At 50.1% G+C, this 23126-nt stretch overlaps 1 protein-coding gene across 1 annotated transcript in view; it reads left to right on the top strand.

Annotated features, from left to right (window-relative positions):
• Positions 1-23126, top strand: part of BBS1 (Bardet-Biedl syndrome 1) — a 171184-nt gene that overhangs the window by 19887 nt on the left and 128171 nt on the right. The window contains exons 3-4 of the mRNA XM_063945091.1: positions 19611-19645; positions 19742-20014. Coding sequence (XP_063801161.1) covers positions 19611-19645; positions 19742-20014 — 308 coding nt within the window. The remainder of the gene's footprint in view (positions 1-19610; positions 19646-19741; positions 20015-23126) is intronic.

The raw sequence follows: 23126 nt of genomic DNA, 5'->3' as shown, positions 1-23126 counted from the left end.
TTATCGTATAAAAGCCCATATCTGATTTTCCATTCGGACAGGGCAGAACTGCGGACGCGTCCTCAGTTTCTGCCTAAGGTGGTTTCAGCGTTTCACCTGAACCAGCCTATTGTGGTGCCTGCGGCTACTAGCGATTTGGAGGATTCCAAGTTGCTGGACGTTGTCAGGGCATTGAAAATATATATTTCAAGGACGGCTGGAGTCAGAAAATCTGACTCGCTGTTTATACTGTATGCACCCAACAAGCTGGGTGCTCCTGCTTCTAAGCAGACGATTGCTCGTTGGATTTGTAGCACAATTCAACTTGCACATTCTGTGGCAGGCCTGCCACAGCCTAAATCTATCAAGGCCCATTCCACAAGGAAGGTGGGCTCATCTTGGGCGGCTGCCCGAGGGGTCTCGGCATTACAACTCTGCCGAGCAGCTACGTGGTCGGGGGAGAACACGTTTTTAAAATTCTACAAATTTGATACCCTGGCTAAAGAGGACCTGGAGTTCTCTCATTCGGTGCTGCAGAGTCATCCGCACTCTCCCGCCCGTTTGGGAGCTTTGGTATAATCCCCATGGTCCTGACGGAGTCCCAGCATCCACTAGGACGTCAGAGAAAATAAGATTTTACTTTCCGATAAATCTATTTCTCGTAGTCCGTAGTGGATGCTGGGCGCCCATCCCAAGTGCGGATTGTCTGCAATACTTGTACATAGTTATTGTTACAAAAAAATCGGGTTGTTATTGTTGTGAGCCGTCTGTTCAGAGGCTCCTACGTTTGTCATACTGTTAACTGGGTTCAGATCACAGGTTGTACGGTGTGATTGGTGTGGCTGGTATGAGTCTTACCCGGGATTCAAAATCCTTCCTTATTGTGTACGCTCGTCCGGGCACAGTATCCTAACTGAGGCTTGGAGGAGGGTCATGGGGGGAGGAGCCAGTGCACACCACCTAGTCCTAAAGCTTTTATTTTTGTGCCCTGTCTCCTGCGGAGCCGCTAATCCCCATGGTCCTGACGGAGTCCCAGCATCCACTACGGACTACGAGAAATAGATTTATCGGTAAGTAAAATCTTATTTTTTACCCCAGGTAGCCTCTCAACATAAGAAGACGCCGTATTATCAGGCGCAGTCCTTTGGGCCCCATAAGGGCAAGCGGGCAAAAGGCTCCTCATTTCTGCCCCGTGGCAGAGGGAGAGGAAAAAGGCTGCAGCAAACAGCCAGTTCCCAGGAACAGAAGCCCTCTCCCGTTTTCTGCCAAGTCCTCAGCATGACGCTGGGGCTTTACAAGCGGACTCAGGCAAGGTGGGGGCCCGTCTCAAAAATTTCAGCGTGCAGTGGGCTCACTCACAGGGGACCCCTGGATCCTTCAGGTGGTATCTCAGGGGTACAAATTGGAATTCGAGACGTCTCCCCTTCGCCGTTTTCCTAAAGTCTGCTTTACCGACGTCTCCCTCCGACAGGGAGGCGGTATGGGAAGCCATTCACAAGCTGTATTCCCAGCAGGTGATAATCAAGGTACCCCTCCTACAACAGGGAAAGGGGTATTATTCCACGCTGTTTGTGGTACCGAAGCCGGACGGCTCGGTGAGACCTAATTTAAATCTGAAATCCTTGAACACTTACATACAAAGGTTCAAATTCAAGATGGAGTCACTCAGAGCGGTGATGGCAAACCTGGAAGAAGGGGATTATATGGTGTCTCTGGACATCAAGGATGCTTATCTCCATGTCCCAATTTACCCTTCTCACCAAGGGTACCTCAGGTTTGTGGTACAGAACTGTCACTATCAGTTTCAGACGCTGCCGTTTGGTTTGTCCACGGCACCCCGGGTCTTTACCAAAGTAATGGCCGAAATGATGATACTCCTTCGAAGGAAGGGAGTTTTAATTATCCCTTACTTGGACGATCTCCGGATAAGGGCAAGATCCAGGGAACGGTTGGTAGTCGGGGTAGCACTATCTCAAGTAGTGTTGCGGCAGCACGGTTGGATTCTTAATATTCCAAAATCGCAGCTGATCCCGACGACACGTCTTCTATTCCTAAGGATGATCCTGGACACAGTCCAGAAAAAGGTGTTTCTCCAGGAGGAGAAAGCCAGGGAGTTATCCGAACTAGTCAGAAACCTCCTAAAACCAGGCCAAGTGTCAGTGCAGCAGTGCACAAGGGTCCTGGGAAAAATGGTGGCTTCCTACGAAGCAATTCCATTCGGCAGATTCCACGCAAGAACTTTCCAGTGGGACCTGCTGGAAAAGTGGTCCGGATCGCATCTTCAGATGCATCAGCGGATAACCCTGTCACCAAAGACAAGGGTGTCTCTCCTGTGGTGGTTGCAGAGTGCTCATCTTCTAGAGGGCGCAGATTCGGCATTCAGGACTGGGTCCTGGTGACCACGGATGCCAGCCTGCGAGGCTGGGGAGCAGTCACACAGGGAAGGAATTTCCAGGGCTTGTGGTCAAGCCTGGAGACATCACTTCACATAAATATCTTGGAGCTAAGGGCCATTTACAATGCCCTAAGCCAAGCAAGACCTCTGCTTCAAGGTCAGCCGGTGCTGATCCAGTCGGACAACATCACGGCAGTCGCCCACGTACAGAAGCTGCAAGGATTTTTCGCTGGGCGGAAAATCATGTGATAGCATTGTCAGCAGTGTTCATTCCGGGAGTGGACAACTGGGAAACAGACTTCCTCAGCAGAAGTCTTCCACATGATTGTAAACCGTTGGGAAAAACCAAAGGTGGACATGATGGCGTCCCGCCTAAACAAAAAATTGGACAGGTATTGTGCCAGGTCAAGGGACCCTCAGGCAATAGCTGTGGACGCTCTGGTAACACCGTGGGTGTACCAGTCAGTGTATGGGTTCCCTCCTCTTCCTCTCTTACCAAAAGTATTGAGAATTATAAGATGGAGGGGAGTAAGAACTATACTCGTGGCTCCGGATTGGCCAAGAAGGACTTGGTACCCGGAACTTCAAGAGATGCTCACGGAGGACCCGTGGCCTCTACCTCTAAGAAGGGACCTGCTCCATCAAGGACCCTATCTATTCCAAGACTTACCGCGGCTGCGTTTGACGGCAGGGCGGTTGAACGCCGGATCCTGAAGAAAAAAGGCATTCCGGATGAAGTCATCCCTACCCTGATCAAAGCCAGGAAGGATGTAACCGCAAAGCATTATCACCGCATTAGGCGAAAATATGTTGCGTGGTGCGAGGCCAGTAAGGCCCCGATGGAGGAATTTCAACTAGGTCGATTCCTGCATTTCCTGCAAACAGGAGTGTCTATGGGCCTAAAATTGGGGTCCATTAAGGTTCAAATTTCGGCCCTGTCAATTTTCTTCCAGAAAGAACTAGCTTCAGTTCCTGAAGTTCAGACGTTTGTAAAAGGGGTACTGCATATACAGCCTCCTTTTGTGCCTCCAGTGGCACCTTGGGATCTCAATGTAGTTTTGGGGTTCCTAAAGTCACAATGGTTTGAACCACTTGAATCTGTGGAGTTAAAATATCTCACATGGAAAGTGGTCATGCTGTTGGCCCTGGCCTAGGCCAGGCGCGTGTCAGAATTGGCGGCTTTATCCTGTAAAAGCCCTTATCTGATCTTCCATTCAGACAGGGCGGAATTGAGGACTCGTCCTCATTTTCTCCCTAAGGTGGTTTCAGCGTTTCATCTGGACCAACCTATTGTGGTACCTGCGGCTACTAGTGACTTGGAGGACTCCAAGTTGTTGGACATAGTCAGGGCCCTGAAAATATATGTTTCCAGGACGGCTGGAGTCAGAAAATCTGACTCGCTGTTTATCCTGTATGCACCCAACAAGCTGGGTGCTCCTGCTTCTAAGCAGACTATTGCTCGTTGGATTTGTAATACAATTCAGCTTGCACATTCTGTGGCAGGCCTGCCACAGCCAAAATCTGTAAAAGCCCATTCCACAAGGAAGGTGGGCTCATCTTGGGCGGCTGCCCGAGGGGTCTCGGCTTTACAACTTTGCCGAGCAGCTATTTGGTCAGGGGCAAACACGTTTGCTAAATTCTACAAATTTGATACCCTGGCTGAGGAGGACCTGGAGTTCTCTCATTCGGTGCTGCAGAGTCATCCGCACTCTCCCGCCCGTTTGGGAGCTTTGGTATAATCCCCATGGTCCTTACGGAGTTCCCAGCATCCACTAGGACGTCAGAGAAAATAAGACTTTATTACCGATAATTCTATTTCTCGTAGTCCGTAGTGGATGCTGGGCGCCCATCACAAGTGCGGATTGTCTGCAATACTTGTACATAGTTATTGTTAACTAAATCGGGTTATTGTTGTTGTGAGCCATCTATCCAGAGGCTCCTCTGTTATCATGCTGTTAACTGGGTTCAGATCACAGGTTGTACGGTGTGATTGGTGTGGCTGGTATGAGTCTTACCCGGGATTCATAAATCCTTCCTTATTGTGTACGCTTGTCCGGGCACAGTATCCTAACTGAGGCTTGGAGGAGGGTCATAGGGGGAGGAGCCAGTGCACACCAGGTAGTCCTAAAGCTTTACTTTTGTGCCCAGTCTCCTGCGGAGCCGCTATTCCCCATGGTCCTTACGGAGTTCCCAGCATCCACTACGGACTACGAGAAATAGAATTATCGGTAAGTAAATTCTTATTTTCACATTTCCAATGCCGGATCCCATCCAGGAATTGGAAACAGGTCCTTCCCGGGTGGGATCCGGCATTGGATCTTCCGTGCTGGCTTCCTGACCCGGCAATATGCCAGGCCGCTTGCCATAGCAGCGGTGGGCGGAGGCGGTGTAGGCGGCGCTGGGAGATGCGCTCACCTCCACGCCGCCTCTCCCTATGTAGTAAAGGGGTCCCAGGTCGCATCGACCCGGGAACCCGTTTACACTGCCACTGACTCGGTATTCAACCCTGGGAATAACCCTTCTTATTACCCGGGTTGAATTACCGGATCAGGCGACCCGGGAATTCTCCAAGGCCCCTTTCACATCGCACACTGACCCGTATTGCCGGGTCGATACCGGGTTATTTTCTCTTACGTCCTAGAGGATGCTGGCGTCCATATTAGTACCATGGGGTATAGATGGGTCCACCAGGAGCCATTGGCACTTTAAGAGTATAACAGTGTGGGCTGGCTCCTCCCTCTATGCCCCTCCTACCAGACTCAGTTTAGAAAATGTGCCCGGAGGAACCAGTCACAACTAGGGGAGCTCTACTGAGCTTCTTTAGAAAAAGTTTTATTTTTTCTTTTCAGAGTTTTTTGGTTTTACAGGGAGGCTGCTGGCGACCGCCTCCCTGCAGCGTGGGACTGAGGGGGGGTGGGGGGGGCAGTGTCCGGCCTGAGGGGTCTTGAGCCACTGCTCCCGCTGACTGAACATTTGGCTTCAGAGGGGTCTGATCACGTCCCGCCGCAGGGGAACGCTCGCCCCGGCAGCCGGCCGCCACCCCCTCGGGAGCTGAAGAGGTGGCGAGTGAGTCACTGTTCCCCCTTGCAAGCGGGGGGACAGTGTGAAGCAGGCGGCCTTAGGGTAAGGAGCGCGGTCTCACCCGCGCTCCGTGATGGCTCAGCGGTACTGCGGTGCGGCGCTAGGAGGGGCCCCCTGGCCATCTCCGAACCCTACACTGTCCACTGCAAGTCTGTCGGGGTCTGCGGATCCAGGCCAGCGCAACTCCTCCAGCCAGTATAATCTATCACTGAGCGGGAAGACAGCGCCATTGAGGGGGCGGACCCTGCAGCGTTCAGCGCCATTTTCTCCTGCCTGCACTTACTAGAAGTGGAACCATGTCCCTCCACAGCAATCTCCAGCTGTCTGTACGGTACCAAGGGGGTTGTAGAAGGGGGGAGGCTGTGTACAGGCTGTGTCACCTATTAAGGGACACAGCCAGCGCTGATAAGGGACTCCCTATACCTTTGTGTGTGGGTTGGCTCCAAACTCTGTGTCTCTCTGCCATTCTTGGGGGGAAACTCTGTCTTCATAATACCCTGTGTGTTTGTGGGGTGTTTGCAACATGTCTAGGGACACTGTTTCATATGCTGCAGAGGATTTGTCTTCCCAGGAAGACTCCATTCCATGTAATCAGGATTGCACTGTTTTAGCACAGATCCCGGCTAGAGAGCCAGAATGGTTAGTCTCTCTGACGGGGACTATTTCTCAGATTTTTGATAGAGTTGCTAGGACTGAGCATGCCACTTAAGTCCTCCAGTCCTCTATGGTTGTATGGTCTGATACTGCCTCCTCGGGGTCCCCTGCAGACATTCTCACAAACGTGCACTTGCAGTTATGCAGGATGACACGGACACCGACTCTGATGCTGCAGACAGTGACGGGGATGTGTCGAGGGGGACAGCATCACTTGGGGGTGCAGTTGATGATTGAGGCTGTTAGGGATGTTTTACACATTTCGGACACAGCTAAGGAACAGGTGGAGGAGGCCTTCTTCACAGATAATAAGAAGCCCCCCTCACTTTCCCGGCATCCAAAGAATTGAATGCTATCTTTGAAAAGGCATGGGAAACTCCGGAAAAGAAATTCCAGATTCCCAAGAGGGTCTTGGTGATTTTTCCCTTCCCAGAGGAAGATAGGAAGAGGTGGGAGTCCCCGCCGATAGTCGACGCCTCTGTCTCCAGGCTGTCCAAACAGGTGGTATTACCGGTCCCGGGATCTACCGCGTTAATGGACCCGGCAGATTGCAAGGTAGATGCTACGCTGAAATCCATTTACACGGCTTCAGGGGCTATATTGCTGCCTACTGTAGCCTGTGCTTGGATTGCTAAAGCTATTGCCAGGTGGTCAGTCACTCTGCAGGAGGAATCGACTACGCTGGACAAAGGTGACGTTGATTTATTTTTACGTAATATTCAGGATTCTGCAGGGTTCCTGGTGGATTCCATGAAGGACCTGGGTTCCATGGCTGCGGTGATCTCCTCCATGTCCGTCTCGGCTCGCAGAGGTCTCTGGCTGCGCAACTGGTCTGCGGACGCGGAATCCAGGAAGTGTGTGGGAGGCCTACCATACAAAGGTCAGGCTCTCTTTGGGGAGGCACCGGATGCGTGGATTGCCACGGCTACCGCGGGTAAGTCTCCTTTCTCTTACGTCCTAGAGGATTCTGGGGACTCCAAAAGGACCATGGGGTATAGACGGGATCCGCAGGAGCTTGGGCACACTAAAAAGACTTAATCTGGGTGTGAACTGGCTCCTCCCTCTATGCTCCTCCTCCAGACCCCAGTTAGACTTTGTGCCCAGGAGTGACTGGATGCACACTAGGGGAGCTCTACTGAGTTTCTCTAGAAAAAGACTTTTGTTAGTTTTTTTATTTTCAGGGAGACCTGCTGGCTACTGGCTCCCTGCAGCGTGGGAGTGAGGGGAGAGAAGCAGACCTACTTCTTCTTAGTTTAAGGGCTCTGCTTCTCGGCTACTGGACACCATTAGCTCCAGAGGGTTCGATCACTTGGTGCGCCTAGCTACTTGTTCCCGGAGCCACGCCGTCGCCCCCTCACAGAAGCCAGAAGTCGGGTGAGTATGAGAAGAACAGAAGACTTCAGGACGGCAGAAGACTTCAGTAAAGGTACAGCACAGCGGCAACGCTGTGCTCCATGCTCCCACACACATCACCAACGGTATTTCACTGGGTGCAGGGCGCTGAGGGGGGGCACCCTGGGCGGCATGTTACTGGAGTTGAGGGCGGCATAAAGATATTGTAGGTCCCTCGGCACCCTTTACAGACCCCCGCCGGCATTTTCTTTCAGTTTTGAAATTGGCGCGCCGAAGCCCGCCGGGAGGGCGGAGCTTCGTCCCGCAGCTCACTGGCGCCATTTTCTTCCTACACGCGGCTGAGGGATAGATGCTGCCGGGACCTCCACGCTTTTCTACAAAGTAACGGGGGGCATTTCCAAAGGGGGGCCGCAGTGTGGTGCTTGAATTTAACAAAGGCAGCGCTGGGTACATATATCGTTTGTGTCGATATATGGGCGCTGGGGTGTGAGCTGGCATACTCCCTCTGTATCCTCTCTCTGGGCTTCATTGTGGGCCTGTCACCTAGCTGGGACGTTCTGTGTGTTGGGGTGTGTCGGTACTACGTGTCGGCATGTCTGAGGCTGAATGTTATTCACCAGAGGAGGTTATTGGGGGTGTGGATGCGGGGCTAGAATTGGGACTGTCGACGCAGCCGACACCTGATTTGCTAGCACTGCTCAATACGATAAATTCCAATGTAGCTTCCTTATCAAAGAGGTTAGATGAGTCACAGACGCAGGTGTGAAAAAAGTCCATGGAAGAGGCTTTGTCTCAGGTACAGACCCCATCCGGGTCCCATAAGAGGCCATTTACTCAAGTGGTAGATACTGATACTGACACGGACTCTGATTCCGAGGTCGATTTCACTGAGGCAGTTTTACATCCACGGTTAGTTAAGAGTATTCAGTACATGATTGTGGCTATAAAAGATGTTTTACACATTTCTGATGAACCTGCGGTACAGGAAACAAGGATTTGCTTGTTCAAGGAGAAAAAACCTGAGGTGAAGTTTCCCCCCTCTCATGAAATGAATACTCTTTGTGAAACGGCTTGGGAGTCGCCGGATAAGAAATGGCAGATTCCCAAGAGGATTTACATGGCGTATCCTTTCCCCTCTGATGACAGGGAAAAATGGGAGACATCTCCAAATGTTGATAAAGCTCTATCCCGTTTGTCTAAGAAGGTGGCACTTCCGTCTCCTGACACGACAGCTCTCAAAGATCCGGCGGATCGCAAGTTGGAGACGTGTCTGAAGTCCATTTTCGCTAATTCGGGGGCTTTGCTCAGACCCGCTGTGGCGTCGGTATCGGTGAGTAGTGCTATTGCTAAATGGGCTGAGAATTTAGCTAGTGATATGGATACCCTTGACAAAGATAATGTCCTTTTAACTCTCGGTTATATTAAGGACGCTGCAGATTACCTAAAGGACGCGGCGAGGGATGTCTGTCTCTTGGGTTCAAGAACCAATGCCATGTCGATATCTGCCAGGAGGGCCCTGTGGATCCGTCAATGGAACTCTGATGCCGACTCCAAGAGGTCTATGGAAGCACTACCCTTCAAAGGTACTGTCTTGTTTGGGGACGGCTTGGCGGACCTGGTCTCAACCGCGACTGCGGGTAAATCCTCTTTTCTTCCTTATGTGCCCACACAACAGAAAAAGGCACCACATCAGCAAATGCAGTCCTTTCGTCACAATAAATACAGGCGTGGAAAAGGTTTGTCCTTCCTCGCTTCAAAGGGTAGAGGAAGGGGAAGGAAACCTCCTGCAGGCTCAGGCGCACAGGACCAAAAGTCATCCCCTGCTGCTACCAAGTCCACCGCATGACGCTGGGGCTTCCCTGGGGGAGTCCGGACCGGTGGGGGGGCCATCTTCGGATATTCAGTTAGGTCTGGATTCAATCAGACCTGGATCCTTGGGTGTTAGAGATTGTGTCTCAAGGATACAAACTGGAGTTTCAGGAGATGCCCCCTCACCGGTTCTTCATTTCGGCATTACCAGTAGTTCTTCCGGACAGGGAGGTGGTGCTAGCAGCAATTCAAAAATTGTGTCTACAGAGGGTCATTATTCCCGTTTCCTCGTCCTAGCGGGGGGAGGGGTTCTACTCGAGCGTCTTTGTGGTGCCGAAACCGGACGGTTCGGTAAGACCAATTCTAAATCTAAAATCCCTCAATCCATACTTGAAAGTGTTCCTGTTCAAGATGGAATCCCTTCGAGCGGTGATTGCCAGCCTGGAGGGGGGGGGATTTTATGGCGTCAGTCGACATAAAGGATGCCTACTTACATGTGCCGATATATCCTCCTCATCAGGCTTTTCTCAGGTTTGCGATACAGGATTCTCATTACCAATTTCAGACGTTGCCGTTTGGGCTTTCCACGGCTCCGAGGATTTTCACCAAAGTCATGGCGGAAATGATGGTTCTTCTTCGCAAACAAGGGGTTTCAATTATCCCGTACTTGGACGATCTCCTGATAAAGGCGAGGTCCAAGGAAGGTTGCTGAGAAGTGTAGAGTTGTCACTGTCGGTTCTGCGACAGCACGGTTGGGTGCTCAATTTGCCAAAATCCCAGTTGATTCCGACCACTCTGCTTCCTTTTCTGGGCATGATTCTGGACACGGATTTACAGAAGGTATTTCTTCCAGAAGAAAAGGCTCTGGAACTGCAGACGATGGTCAGGGAACTTCTGAGGCTGACGAGTGTGTCGATCCATCATTGTACTCTGGTTCTGGGGAAGATGGTTGCGGCGTACGAAGCCATACCATTTGGCAGGTTTCACGCCCGGGTGTTTCAGTGGGACTTGCTGAGCAAATGGTCCGGGTCTCACCTGCACATTCACCGGAAGATAAGTTTATCTCCCAGAGCCAGAATTTCTCTCCTGTGGTGGCTACAAGGTCCTGTGGTGGCTCCTAGGGGGACGCCGATTCGGTATCCAGGATTGGGTACTTCTGACAACAGATGCAAGTCTCCGAGGCTGGGGCGCAGTCACCCAAGGAAGAAACTTCCAGGAAAAATGGTCGCTCCAGGAAGCCTGTCTCCACATAAATATTCTCGAGTTAAGAGCCATTTACATTTACAACGGCCTGCTACAAGCAAGAAGCCTTCTTCAGGGTCGCCCTGTCCTGGTACAGTCAGACAACATCACAGCGGTGGCACATATAAACCATCAAGGCGGAACAAGGAGCAGAGCGGCAATGGCGGAGACCACAAAAATCCTTTGCTGGGCGGAACAACACGTGAGCGCACTGTCAGCGGTCTTCCTACCGGGGGTGGACAACTGGGAAGCAGATTTCCTCAGCAGACACGATCTCCATCCGGGAGAGTGGGCTCTTCACCAAGAGGTATTTGCAGAGGTGACAGAACGCTGGGGAATTCCGTTGATCGACATGATGGCGTCTCGTCTCAACAAGAAGCTCCCGAGGTATTGTTCCAGGTCAAGGGACCCCCAAGCCAGTGCAGTGGACGCCCTGGTGTCTCCGTGGGTGTTCCAGTCGGTGTATGTGTTCCCTCCACTTCCTCTCATTCCAAAGGTACTGGGGATCATTCGCCGTGCAAGGGTTCAGGCGATTCTCGTTGTCCCAGACTGGCCAAGAAGGGCCTGGTACCCGGATCTTCAGGACTTACTTGTGGAAGATCCTTGGCTGCTTCCTCTAAGAGAGGATCTGTTGTTGCAGGGTCCATGCGTGTTTCCAGACTTACCGCTGCTGCGTTTGACGGCATGGAGGTTGAGCGCCAGATCTTAGCTCGTAAGGGTATTCCCAGGGAGGTCATTCCAACTCTCATTAAGGCTAGGAAGGAGGTTACGGCGACACATTATCACCGTATTTGGAGGAAGTATGTTTCCTGGTGTGAGTCTAAAATGGCTCCTGCGGAAGATTTTCACTTGGGTCGCTTTCTCCACTTTTTACAGGCGGGCGTAGATGCAGGCCTGAAATTGGGTTCCATCAAAGTGCAGATTTCGGCTTTGTCTATTTTCTTTCAAAAAGAATTAGCTGCCCTCCCAGAGGTTCAGACTTTAGTGAAAGGAGTAATGCATATCAATCCTCCGTTTGTATCTCCATGGGACCTTGATGTGGTCTTACGGTTTCTCATGTCTTCCTGGTTTGAACCTTTGCGTAAGGTTGAGTTGAAGTTTCTCACTTGGAAGGTGGTTATGCTTTTGACACTGGCATCTGCCAGGCGGGTGTCAGAGTTGGCGGCTTTATCTCATAAGAGCCCGTACTTAATTTTTCATTCGGATAGGGCGGAATTGAGGACTCGTCAACAATTTCTACCGAAGGTGGTTTCTTCATTTCACATTAACCAACCTATTGTGGTTCCGGTGACTACGGAAGCGGTGGCGATTCCAAAATCTCTGGATGTTGTAAGAGCGTTGAAGATCTACGTTTCTAGGACAGCTGTTGCTAGGAAGCCTGAGGCGTTGTTTGTCTTGTATGCTGCCAACAAGATTGGTCATCCCGCTTCAAAACAGACTATTGCACGATCCAGTACGATCCAGCAGGCGCACTCTTCGGTCGGACTACCGGTGCCGAAGTCAGTAAAAGCCCATTCTACCAGGAAGGTGGGCTCATCTTGGGCGGCTGCCTGAGGCGTTTCAGCGTTACAACTTTGCAGAGCGGCTACTTGGTCGGGGTCTAACACATTTGCTAAGTTCTATAAGTTTGATACCCTGGCCGATGAGGACCTGGCGTTTGCTCAGTCGGTGCTGCAGAGTCGACGGCACTCTCCCACCCGTTCTGGAGTTTTGGTATAATCTCCATGGTCCTTTTGGAGTCCCCAGCATCCTCTAGGATGTAAGAGAAAATAGGATTTTGGTACTTGCCGATAAATCCTTTTCTCCTAGTCCGTAGAGGATGCTGGGCGCCCGTCCCAGGGCGGACTATTACTTGCAGTGTTTTTCTTGCTGGTTAAATTGGTTTATACACGGGTTGTGTATTGTTTATTGCAGCTTGTTGCTGGTGTTAATGCATACTGTTATCTGGTTTAAAGTTACTCCGGTTGTACGGTATGTTTGTGGTGTGGGCTGGTAGTTTTGTAGCCCTTAGTTTAAACAAAAATCTTTCCTTGAAATGTCCGTCTCTCCTGGGCACAGTTCTTATAACTGGGGTCTGGAGGAGGGGCATAGAGGGAGGAGCCAGTTCACACCCAGATTAAGTCTTTTTAGTGTGCCCAAGCTCCTGCGGATCCTGTCTATACCCCATGGTCCTTTTGGAGTCCCCAGCATCCCCTACGGACTAGGAGAAGAGGATTTATCGGTAAGTACCAAAATCCTATTTTTCTTCCCTCAGCTGCACCGGCCAAGAAGAAGCCCTTTTCATCTACCACGTCACAGTCCTTTCGGCCTGCGAGGCCTAGAAAGAATAAGCCTTCGAACACCTTCTTCAGAGGTGGTCGTGCCAAAGGAAAGAAACCCGCTCCCGCAGCTTCCCAGACCCAGAAGCCCGCTTCTGGGTCCCGCATGACGGTGGACAGCTAGGCCTGTAGGAAGGTCAGGTGGGGGCAAGACTCCGGCAGTTCAGCCACGTCTGGGTGTCGTCGGGTCTGGACCCCTGGGTTCTGGATATAGTGTCCAGAGGGTACGGACTGGAGTTTCAAGATCCCCCGCCTCACCGTTTTTTCAAGTCAGGCTTGCCAGCGCTGCTGGCAGACAGGACAATTCTTCTGGAGGCCATCAGAAAATTGGTGGTGTCAGAGGTCATTGTTCCGGTCCCACTTCAGCAACGGAACAAGGGTTATTATTCAAACCTTTTTGTGGTACCGAAACCGGATGGTTCGGTACGGCCTATTCTAAACTTAAAATCTTTGAACCCTTATCTCAAGGAGTTCAAATTCAAGATGGAATCTCTGAGAGTTGTCATCTCAGGACTGTCAGAGGGGGAGTTCCTGGTGTCCCATTTGGGCGCCGCATCAAGCATATCTCAGGTTTGCGCTGATGGACGATCACTATCAGTTCCAGGCGCTGCCGTTTGGCCTCTCCACAGCACCGAGGATCTTCACCAAGGTGATGGTGGAGATGATAGTTCTCCTCCGCAAACAGGGGGTGAACATAATTCCATATCTGGACGATCTCCTGATCAAGGCGTCTTCCAGGGAAAGGTTGTTGCGTTCCATCGCGCTCACGACACGGCTGCTCAGGAGGCACGGTTGGATCCTAAACCTTCCAAAGTCTCATCTGGAGCCGACAAGGCGGCTGTCTTTCCTGGTAATGATCCTCGGCACGGAAGTGCAGAGGGTATTTCACCCGGTGGAGAAAGCGTTGGTGATTCAAGCAATGGTCCGGGAGGTCCTAAAGCCTACCCGGGTATCGGTTCATCAATGCATACGCCTTCTGGGGAAGATGGTTGCTGCCTACAAGGCTCTGCAGTACGGCAGGTTTCATGCTCGACCCTTTCAGCTGGACCTGTTGGACCAGTGGTCGGGCTCTCGCCTACACATGCACAAGAGGATACGCCTGTATCCGAAAGCCAGGATTTCACTCTGGTAGCTGCATCTTCCACACCTTCTGGAAGGGAGACGGTTTGGAATTCAAGACTGGATCCTTTTAACCACAGATGTAAGTCTAAGAGGTTGGGGAGCGGTCGCTCTGGGGAAAACCTTTCAAGGACGATGGTCGGATCAAGAATCACTTCTCCCAATAAACATACTGGAACTCAAGCCCGTTTACAATGCCCTTCTGCAAGCAGCACACCTTCTATAGGATCGGGCTGTTCAGGTGCAGTCGGACAATGTGACCACGGTGGCCTACATAAACCGACAAGCCGAAACGAAGAGCAGGGCTGCCATGTCAGAGGTGTCAAAAATCCTCATCTGGGCAGAAAGGCACGCGGCGGCGATGTCGGCAATCTTCATTCCGGGCGTAGACAACTGGGAAGCAGACTTCCTCAGCAGACACGATCTCCATCCAGGGGAGTGGGACCTCCATCCAGAGGTGTTCGAGGAGGTAACCGGTTGGTGGGGGGTTCCCCACATAGACATGATGGCCTCACGCCTCAACAAGAAGCTACGGAGGTACTGTTCCAGGTCAAGAGACCCACAGGCAGTGGCGGTGGACGCACTGGTAACACCGTGGGTATTCAAGTCAGTGTATGTGTTCCCTCCACTTCCTCTGATACCAAAGGTTCTTCAGCTCGTAAGAAGAACAAAGGTTATGGCAATCCTCATTGCTCCGGACTGGCCAAGGTGGGCTTGGTACGCGGATCTGCTGGATCTTCTGCTGGAAGATCCACGGCCTTTACCTCTTCGAGAGGATCTGCTTCTGCAGGGGCCGTTCGCTTATCAAGACTTACCGCGGCTACGTTTGACTGCATGGTGGTTGAACGCCAGATCTTAGCTCGGAAAGGTAACCCGAGTGAGGTCATTCCTACCCTGATACAGGCCAGGAAGGGGGTAACGTCTAAACATTACCATCGCATTTGGAAGAAATATGTTTCTTGGTGTGAGGCCAAGAAGTTTCCGGCGGTGGAGTTTCAACTTGGACGTTTTCTCCTTTTCCTGCAAGCAGGGGTGGATATGGGACTGAGACTAGGCTCCATCAAGGTCCAGATCTCTGCTTTGTCCATCTTCTTCTAGAAACAATTGGCTGTTGTTCCTGAGGCTCAGACCTTTTTGAAAGGGGTTCTGCACAGTTAGCCTCCCTTTGTGGCGCCTGCGGCTCCATGGGATCTTGATATGGTGTTGCAGTTCCTGCAATCTGCTTGGTTTGAGCCTCTACGGGAGGCTGACCTTAAGTTTCTCACGTGGAAGGCGGTCACTTTGTTGGCCTTGGGTTCTGCGCAACGCGTGTCGGAATTGGGGGCTTTATCTTGTAAAAGCCCCTATCTGATCTTCCATGAAGACAGGGCGGAACTTAGGACTCGTCCACAGTTCCTACCTAAGGTAGTGTCTGCTTTCCACATCAACAACCTATTGTGGTGCCAGTGGCTACTGACTCCTCAATTACTTCAAAGGCCTTGGAGATTTACGTGAAGAGGACGGCTCGTCATAGGAAAAGTGACTCTCTGTTTGTCCTCTATGATCCAAAGAAAATTGGATGTCCTGCTTCTAAGCAGTCGATTTCCCGCTGGATCAGGTTTACTATCCAGCATGCTTATTCCACGGCAGGATTGCCGTGTCCGAAATCTGTGAAGGCCCACTCTACCCGTAAAGTGGGCTCTTCCTGGGCGGCTGCCCGGGGTGTCTCGGCGGTACAACTCCTGCCGAGCAGCTACTTGGTCTGGGTCGAACACGTTTTCCAAGTTTAGAAGTTTGATATTTTGGCCTCTGATGACCTTAAGTTTGGTCAAGCAGTGTTGCAGGAGCCTCCGCGCTCTCCCTCCCGTACTGGGAGCTTTGGTACATCCCCATGGTACTAACATGGACCCCAGCATCCTCTAGGACGTAAGAGAAAATAGAATTTTGGTTACCTACCGGTAAATCCTTTTCTCGTAGTCCGTAAAGGATGCTGGGCGTCCACCCAGCGCTTCGTTTTCCTGCATTGGTTTTATGATTCAGTGTTACCTGGTTCCTAGGTAAGTTCTGCGTTATTTATTGTTTCAGCTGTTGCTGAAGTTGTTCCGGCATGTTGGCCGGATTCTCCTGTTGTGTGAGCTGGTATGAATCTCGCCACTATCTGTGTAATTCCTTCTCTCGAAGTATGTCGTCTCATCGGGCACAGTTTCTAGACTGAGTCTGGTAGGAGGGGCATAGAGGGAGGAGCCAGCCCACACTATTAAACTCTTAGAGTGCCAGTGGCTCCTGGTGGACCCGTCTATACCCCATGGTACTAATATGGACCCCAGCATCCTCTACGGACTACGAGAAAAGGATTTACCGGTAGGTAACCAAAATCCTATTTTTGCGATGTGAAAGGGGTATAAGGTTATGTTACCAACTGACCAACATTTGAACATTGAAACTGCACCAAAAACTACCTAATTGATGACATCATGCAAACGTCCATCGTCATTACAGTAAACAGTTAACAGTAAATAAAATGACTGTACAATGTAAGGTGCTCCATCTCTCAAATATCTTGCAACATAAGTTAAAGTAAATACAGTGAAACAAGATGATTTATGGTATATAGATGTAGGCTGGTATGTACAATGCATTAACTGTATAGTTTAACTCAATATTTTATGAGACTGGTGAGATTGCGGGATAATGTTGTGCAGTAATTGTAAGGTTTGACCTGATGTCATGTGAGGAGTATCCCACATGGAAAACAGTAACATGCATTGGGTTATGTAGAGGGCATGTCAATTGTGTTTTGCACGCCGCTAAGTAATGGTCGTCCAATGGAGCAGTTCAGTTGTTGTCCTTATCGGGTGCGAGTGCTGTGGGTGCCCATCATTTCTGCTCACACACTCCTGTGCAAAAAGTTGGACTTTTGGGTGCCTAAACAGCATATGAATATGTTTATTAGGTGCATTTAGGGGTGTCAAATGCCCTAAGCAATAGGCACCCAAAAACAATTGAATTCAGCTCTGTCAAGTGACCATTACTTAGCAACTCTTAAATAAACAATTGTTGATATTTTTTTCATGCATATAAAACACAATGGAAAACATGTGGATGAGTACCCGCAGCGAGGATCAGTTGTGTTTGCATAATGGAGAGCAGACACTTCCAATTCTTATATGTATCAGCGCTATCGGGAAGGGAACAATGCATTCCTGCAATGGTTTAGTCATTACACTCATTGCTGTTGCCTGAACTGTGGCTAGTCAGCTGTCATTTCTGTGAGGGTAAGGTGATCTACGCTCTACGGGTGTAGTATGGTATGCTGGCGGCCGGAAGCCCGACCGCCGGCATACCGACAGCGTGGCGAGTGCAAATAATACCCTTGCAGGCTCGCTGCGCTCGCCACGCTGCGGGCACGGTGGCGTACTATCACGCTATTTATTCTCCTTCCAAGGGGGTCGTGGACCCCCAAGAGGGAGAAAAAGTGTCGGTATGCCGGCTGTAGGGATTCCGGTGCCGGTATACTGTGCGCCGGGATCCCGACAGCCGACAACCTGAAGACAACCCAAGCTCTACCACAGCTGAGATTGCTCACAGTTAGCTGCACACTACCACAGCTGAGATTGCTCACAGTTAGCTGCACACTACCACAGCTGAGGTTGCTCACAGTGAGCTGCGCTCTACTACAGCTGAGATTGCTTACAGTGATCTGTGCTCTACCACAGCTGAGGTTGCTGACCGTGATCTGTGCTCTGCTACAGCTGAGGTTGCTCACAGTTAGCTGCGCTCTACCACAGCTAAGGTTGCTCACAGTGAGCTGCGCTCTACTACAGCTGAGATTGCTCACAGTGATTCTGTGCTCTACCACAGCTGAGGTTGCTGACAGTGATCTGCGCTCTGCCACAGCTGAGGTTGCTGCCAGTGATCTGCGCTCTGCCACAGCTGAGGTTGCTCACAGTGATCTGCGCTCTGCCACAGCTGAGGTTGCTGCCAGTGATCTGCGCTGTGCCACAGCGGAGGTTGCTGCCAGTGATCTGCGCTCTGCCACAGCTGAGGTTGCTCACAGTGATCTGCACTCTACCACAGCTAAGGTTGCTCACAGTGAGCTGCGCTCTACTACAGCTGAGATTGCTCACAGTGATCTGCACTCTACCACAGCTAAGGTTGCTCACAGTGAGCTGCGCTCTACTACAGCTGAGGTTGCTCACAGTTAGCTGCGCTCTACCACAGCTAAGGTTGCTCACAGTGAGCTGCGCTCTACTACAGCTGAGATTGCTCACAGTGATTCTGTGCTCTACCACAGCTGAGGTTGCTGACAGTGATCTGCGCTCTGCCACAGCTGAGGTTGCTGCCAGTGATCTGCGCTGTGCCACAGCTGAGGTTGCTGCCAGTGATCTGCGCTCTGCCACAGCTGAGGTTGCTGCCAGTGATCTGCGCTCTGCCACAGCTGAGGTTGCTGCCAGTGATCTGCGCTGTGCCACAGCGGAGGTTGCTGCCAGTGATCTGCGCTCTGCCACAGCTGAGGTTGCTCACAGTGATCTGCACTCTACCACAGCTGAGGTTGCTCACAGTTAGCTGCGCTCTACCACAGCTAAGGTTGCTCACAGTGAGCTGCGCTCTACTACAGCTGAGATTGCTCACAGTGATTCTGCACTCTACCACAGCTGAGGTTGCTGACAGTGATCTGCGCTCTGCCACAGCTGAGGTTGCTGCCAGTGATCTGCGCTGTGCCACAGCTGAGGTTGCTCACAGTGATCTGCACTCTACCACAGCTGAGGTTGCTCACAGTTAGCTGCGTTCTACCACAGCTAAGGTTGCTCACAGTGAGCTGCGCTCTACTACAGCTGAGATTGCTCACAGTGATTCTGCACTCTACCACAGCTGAGGTTGCTGACAGTGATCTGCGCTCTGCCACAGCTGAGGTTGCTGCCAGTGATCTGCACTGTGCCACAGCTGAGGTTGCTGCCAGTGATCTGCGCTCTGCCACAGCTGAGGTTGCTCACAGTGATCTGTGCTCTGCCACAGCTGAGGTTGCTGCCAGTGATCTGCGCTCTGCCACAGCTGAGGTTGCTGACAGTGATCTGCGCTGTGCCACAGCGGAGGTTGCTGCCAGTGATCTGCGCTCTGCCACAGCTGAGGTTGCTCACAGTGATCTGCACTCTACCACAGCTGAGATTGCTCACAGTGATCTGCACTCTACCACAGCTGAGGTTGGTCACAGTGAGCTGCGCTCTACTACAGCTGAGATTGCTCACAGTGAGCTGCACTCTGCCACAGCTGAGATTGCTCATAGTGATCTGCGCTCTGCCACAGCTGAGGTTGCTCACAGTGATTGGCGCTCTACCACAGCTGAGGTAGCTCACAGTGATTGGCGCTCTACCACAGCTGAGGTTGCTCACAGTGATCTGCACTCTACCACAGCTGAGGTTGCTCACAGTGATCTGCACTCTGGGGTATCTATGTCATAGAGTACATAGAATACCATTTTCTCTACAGCAGTACATTATACATTCTCAATAGAAAAGAAAAAACCTTATGAATTGAATTCAAAATTAGCGTATTCCAAGTAGGCATTCACTTGAGGTTTCAGTACATGTATCCTATAACTGAGCAATGTGAACAACCCTAATATTTACTGAGTTCTTTTGTTATATTACTTCTATTTAACCTTCTTTTTCCACTCCTCATAGCTCTTGCTGATTTAAATGGAGATGGGGATTTTAAGGTAAGCTTTCAGAGGAGGGCATACTTCACAGTTGGTCCAGCTGACATGTTTTGACATAATTCTTATGTAGAGCAATATCTTGGTTTTCCATTATAGATGGTGGCTGGTGATATGGGCACTGGGCCATATAACATGAAGCTGAAAGTGTATAAGGGTACAAGTCTGATGTCTGAGAATGCCTTGCTTGATATGCCAACGGGTGTTGCAGCCTTCCTGATGGATCAGAATGAGCCACGCACACCAGCTGTGGCTGTAGCATCTGGACCATTCATATATGTATACAAGAATTTGAGACCTTACTTCAAATTCACTCTGCCAGCACTGGAGGTCAACCCCCTTGAGAAGGAAGTGTGGGATCAGGCTAAAGAGGTAAGATAGGCATAGCCTAGGTGTGAGAGACAGTGTCGTTAGAGAATAGCAAAGAAAACAGGGATATGGGATTTATTTATTTTATTTACATTCATTTTAATGGATCTCGTTTTAGCAGCTTTTGTTTATCTGCCAGTTTTGCAGCATTCATGATCAAAACTTCTAGTTCCAACTGCAGATCCCATGTACATTAGTGAGGCCAAGTAACAGTATATCTCTTTTGCTGTTTATTGACCTAAAATACCGTGGTTTTAATATGCATTTACGACACCATCTTTATTTGTTTGTCTCGTCATAGTGTCAATTGTAACCTCTCCTTTGGTTATGTGTCTTTGTTTACCTCTATGTATTCCATCATCTAAGAAACTGTCTCGCTAACAGACTACAATACTAATGCTGTTACCATTCTTTTCGCATCCAATCAGGGGGACACTGCGGAAATTGACTGTGAGTAGTGGGCCTTCCGGGAGTATAGGTAACTAAAAGGTTAAGTGAAATTCTGCGACCTCTCTAACCTCTCCTACCTCCATCAGACCTCATTTTTTTTTCTTTTAGTGACTTGGAGTAAGGCAAGTTTTTTTTTTTAGTTTTTTTTTGTGGGGATTATAAACTCAATAACCCTGCAGGTTGCATGTACAAGTAGGTAGTTTCTTGCTACCAGGTCAAACTTTATAATGTTATACGGGTTACAAATCCCTGTATTCTTTGTCTTCGTCTTCTTCCTCTGTAGTCAGGGCCAGCTCTACAATTAGGCTTCTCAGCTGGCGACCTCTCGGCTTCCTAAACCATCTGGGTCTGCCTCACTCACACAGCCGCAGGCGGACATCCTACAGCAGCCTAGTATGGCGCCAGCTTGGGTACAGGGCCTTTCATAGTCAGTGCAGGGTTTGGGCCAGGGTTCCAGTTTCATACCCACGCGCAAGAACCCCAGTCTGGAGAATGATCTTCTCACACAAACAGATGACTCCTGATCTGATAATTCCTCAGAAGAGGATACCTGTTCCCAGACCACTGAGGTGGATACACCTTCCAGCCAGAATGACCACATGACTCAGGTCAGAGTGGACAATTTAATTAAGGCAGTTTGTATGGAATTACAGATTAAAGATGCTGATACGCAACTGGAAGCAGAGGTTCCCTTCTTCAAGCGGAAGAAAAAGGATCTTGCGGTTTTGCCGCCTTCCTCTCAATTGGATGAGATCTTTAAAGTGGCTTGGTTGCACCCTAACAAGAAATTCTGGAGTCCCAACGGATATCTTCTTTCTATCCGATGCGGGAAGGGGAACATAGAAAGTGTCAAACGCCTCTTCCTGTGTATGCTCGCATTGCTCGGTTGGTCAAGTCAACCATGGTTCCTTTTCTTGTGTTAAGCCCCTGAGAGATTCCACTGATAAGAAGTTGGTGCAGTTCCTCAAGTCAGTGTTCACCAATTCGGGTGCGGAAATACGGCCAGCTTTTTGCTTTGGCCTAGGTGTCCATGGCAATAGGTAGCTGGGCGTATTCCCTGGCAGAGGGGTTCCAGTCGGGGGCTTGCCGCTCTGAACTGCTGTCCATTGTGGATAACATCAGGGAGGCTAGCACCTACCTTTTCATCTTTAGATCTTGGCTTCCTCGGTGGAAACTTGTCAGGCCTTTCAGAGCACCTGGAAAGTATTCACAGCAAACTTGCAAACTGGAATAAATTCATTTTTTCCCCTCAAAATTATACACACAATACCCCATAATGTCAACGTGAAAAAAGTTTTGTTTGAGATTTTTGCAAATTTATTATAAATTGAGCTCAGGTGCATCATGTTTCCACTGATCATCCTTGAGGTGTTCCTACAGCTTAGAGTCCACCTGTGGTAAAGTCAGTTGATTGGACATTATTTGGAAAGGCATACACCTGTCTATATTAGGTCCCACACTTGACATTGCATGTCTGAGCACAAACCAAGCATGAAGTCAACGGAATTGTCTGTAGACCTCCAAGATAGGATTGTCTCGAGGCACAAATCTGGGGAAGGGTACAGAAAAATATCGGCTGCTTTGAAGATCCCAATGAGCACCATCATCCATAAATGGAAGAAGTTCGGAACCACCAGGAATCTTCCTAGAGCTGGTCGGCTGTCTAAACTGGGCGATCGGGGGGGAGAAGGGCCCTAGTCAGGGAGGTGACCAAGAACCTGACTGATGGTTTCTCTGTGGAGAGAGGAGACCCTTCCAGAAGTAAAACCATCTCTGCAGCAATCCACCAATCAGTGTATGGTAAAGTGGCCAGACGGAAGCCACTCCTTAGTAAAAAGCACATGCAGTCCGCCTGGAGTTTGCCAAAATGCACCTGAAGGACTTTCAGACCATGAGAAACTGCTCATCACCAGGCCAATACCATCCCTACAGTGAAACATGGTGATGGCAGCATCATGCTGTGGGGATGTTTTCCAGCAGCAGGAACTGGGAGACTAGTCAGGATAGAGGGAAAGATGAATGCAGCAAATGTACAGAGACATCCTGGATGAAAACCTGCTCCAGAGCGCTCTTGACCTCAGACTGGTGCAACGGTTCATCTTTTAGCTGGACAACGACCCTAAGCAAACAGCCAAGATATCAAAGGAGTGGCTTCAGGACAACTCTGTGAATGTCCTTGAGTGGCCCAGCCAGAGCCCAGACTTGAATCCGATTAAACATCTCTGGAGAGATCTGAAAATGGCTGTACTCCCACGCTTTCCAGCCAACCTGATGGAGCTTGAGAGGTGCTGCGAAGAGGAATGGGCGAAACTGGCCAAAGATAGGTGTGCCATGCTTGTGGCATCATATTCAAAAAGACTTGAGGCTGTAATTGCTGCCAAAGGTGCATCAACAAAGTATTGAGCAAAGGCTGTGAATACTTATGTACATGTGATTTCTTAGTTTTTGTATTTTTAATAAATTTGCAAAAATCTAAAAAAAAAAAACCTTTTTTCACGTTGTCATTATGGGGTATTGTGGTTAGAATTTTAAGGGAAAAGCTGAATTTATTCCAGTTTGGATTAAGACTATAACATAACAAAATGTGGAAAAAGTAAAGCGCTGTGAATACTTTTTGGATGCACTTTATATCTTTTTGGCGAGCAGATGACGAATCTAAAAAACC

This window comes from Pseudophryne corroboree, chromosome 11 (assembly GCF_028390025.1).
Source record: "Pseudophryne corroboree isolate aPseCor3 chromosome 11, aPseCor3.hap2, whole genome shotgun sequence".
Lineage (NCBI taxonomy): Eukaryota > Metazoa > Chordata > Amphibia > Anura > Myobatrachidae > Pseudophryne > Pseudophryne corroboree.
The sequence above is the reverse complement of the archived record's forward strand: the minus strand, read 5'-3'. Positions and strand labels throughout refer to the sequence as shown.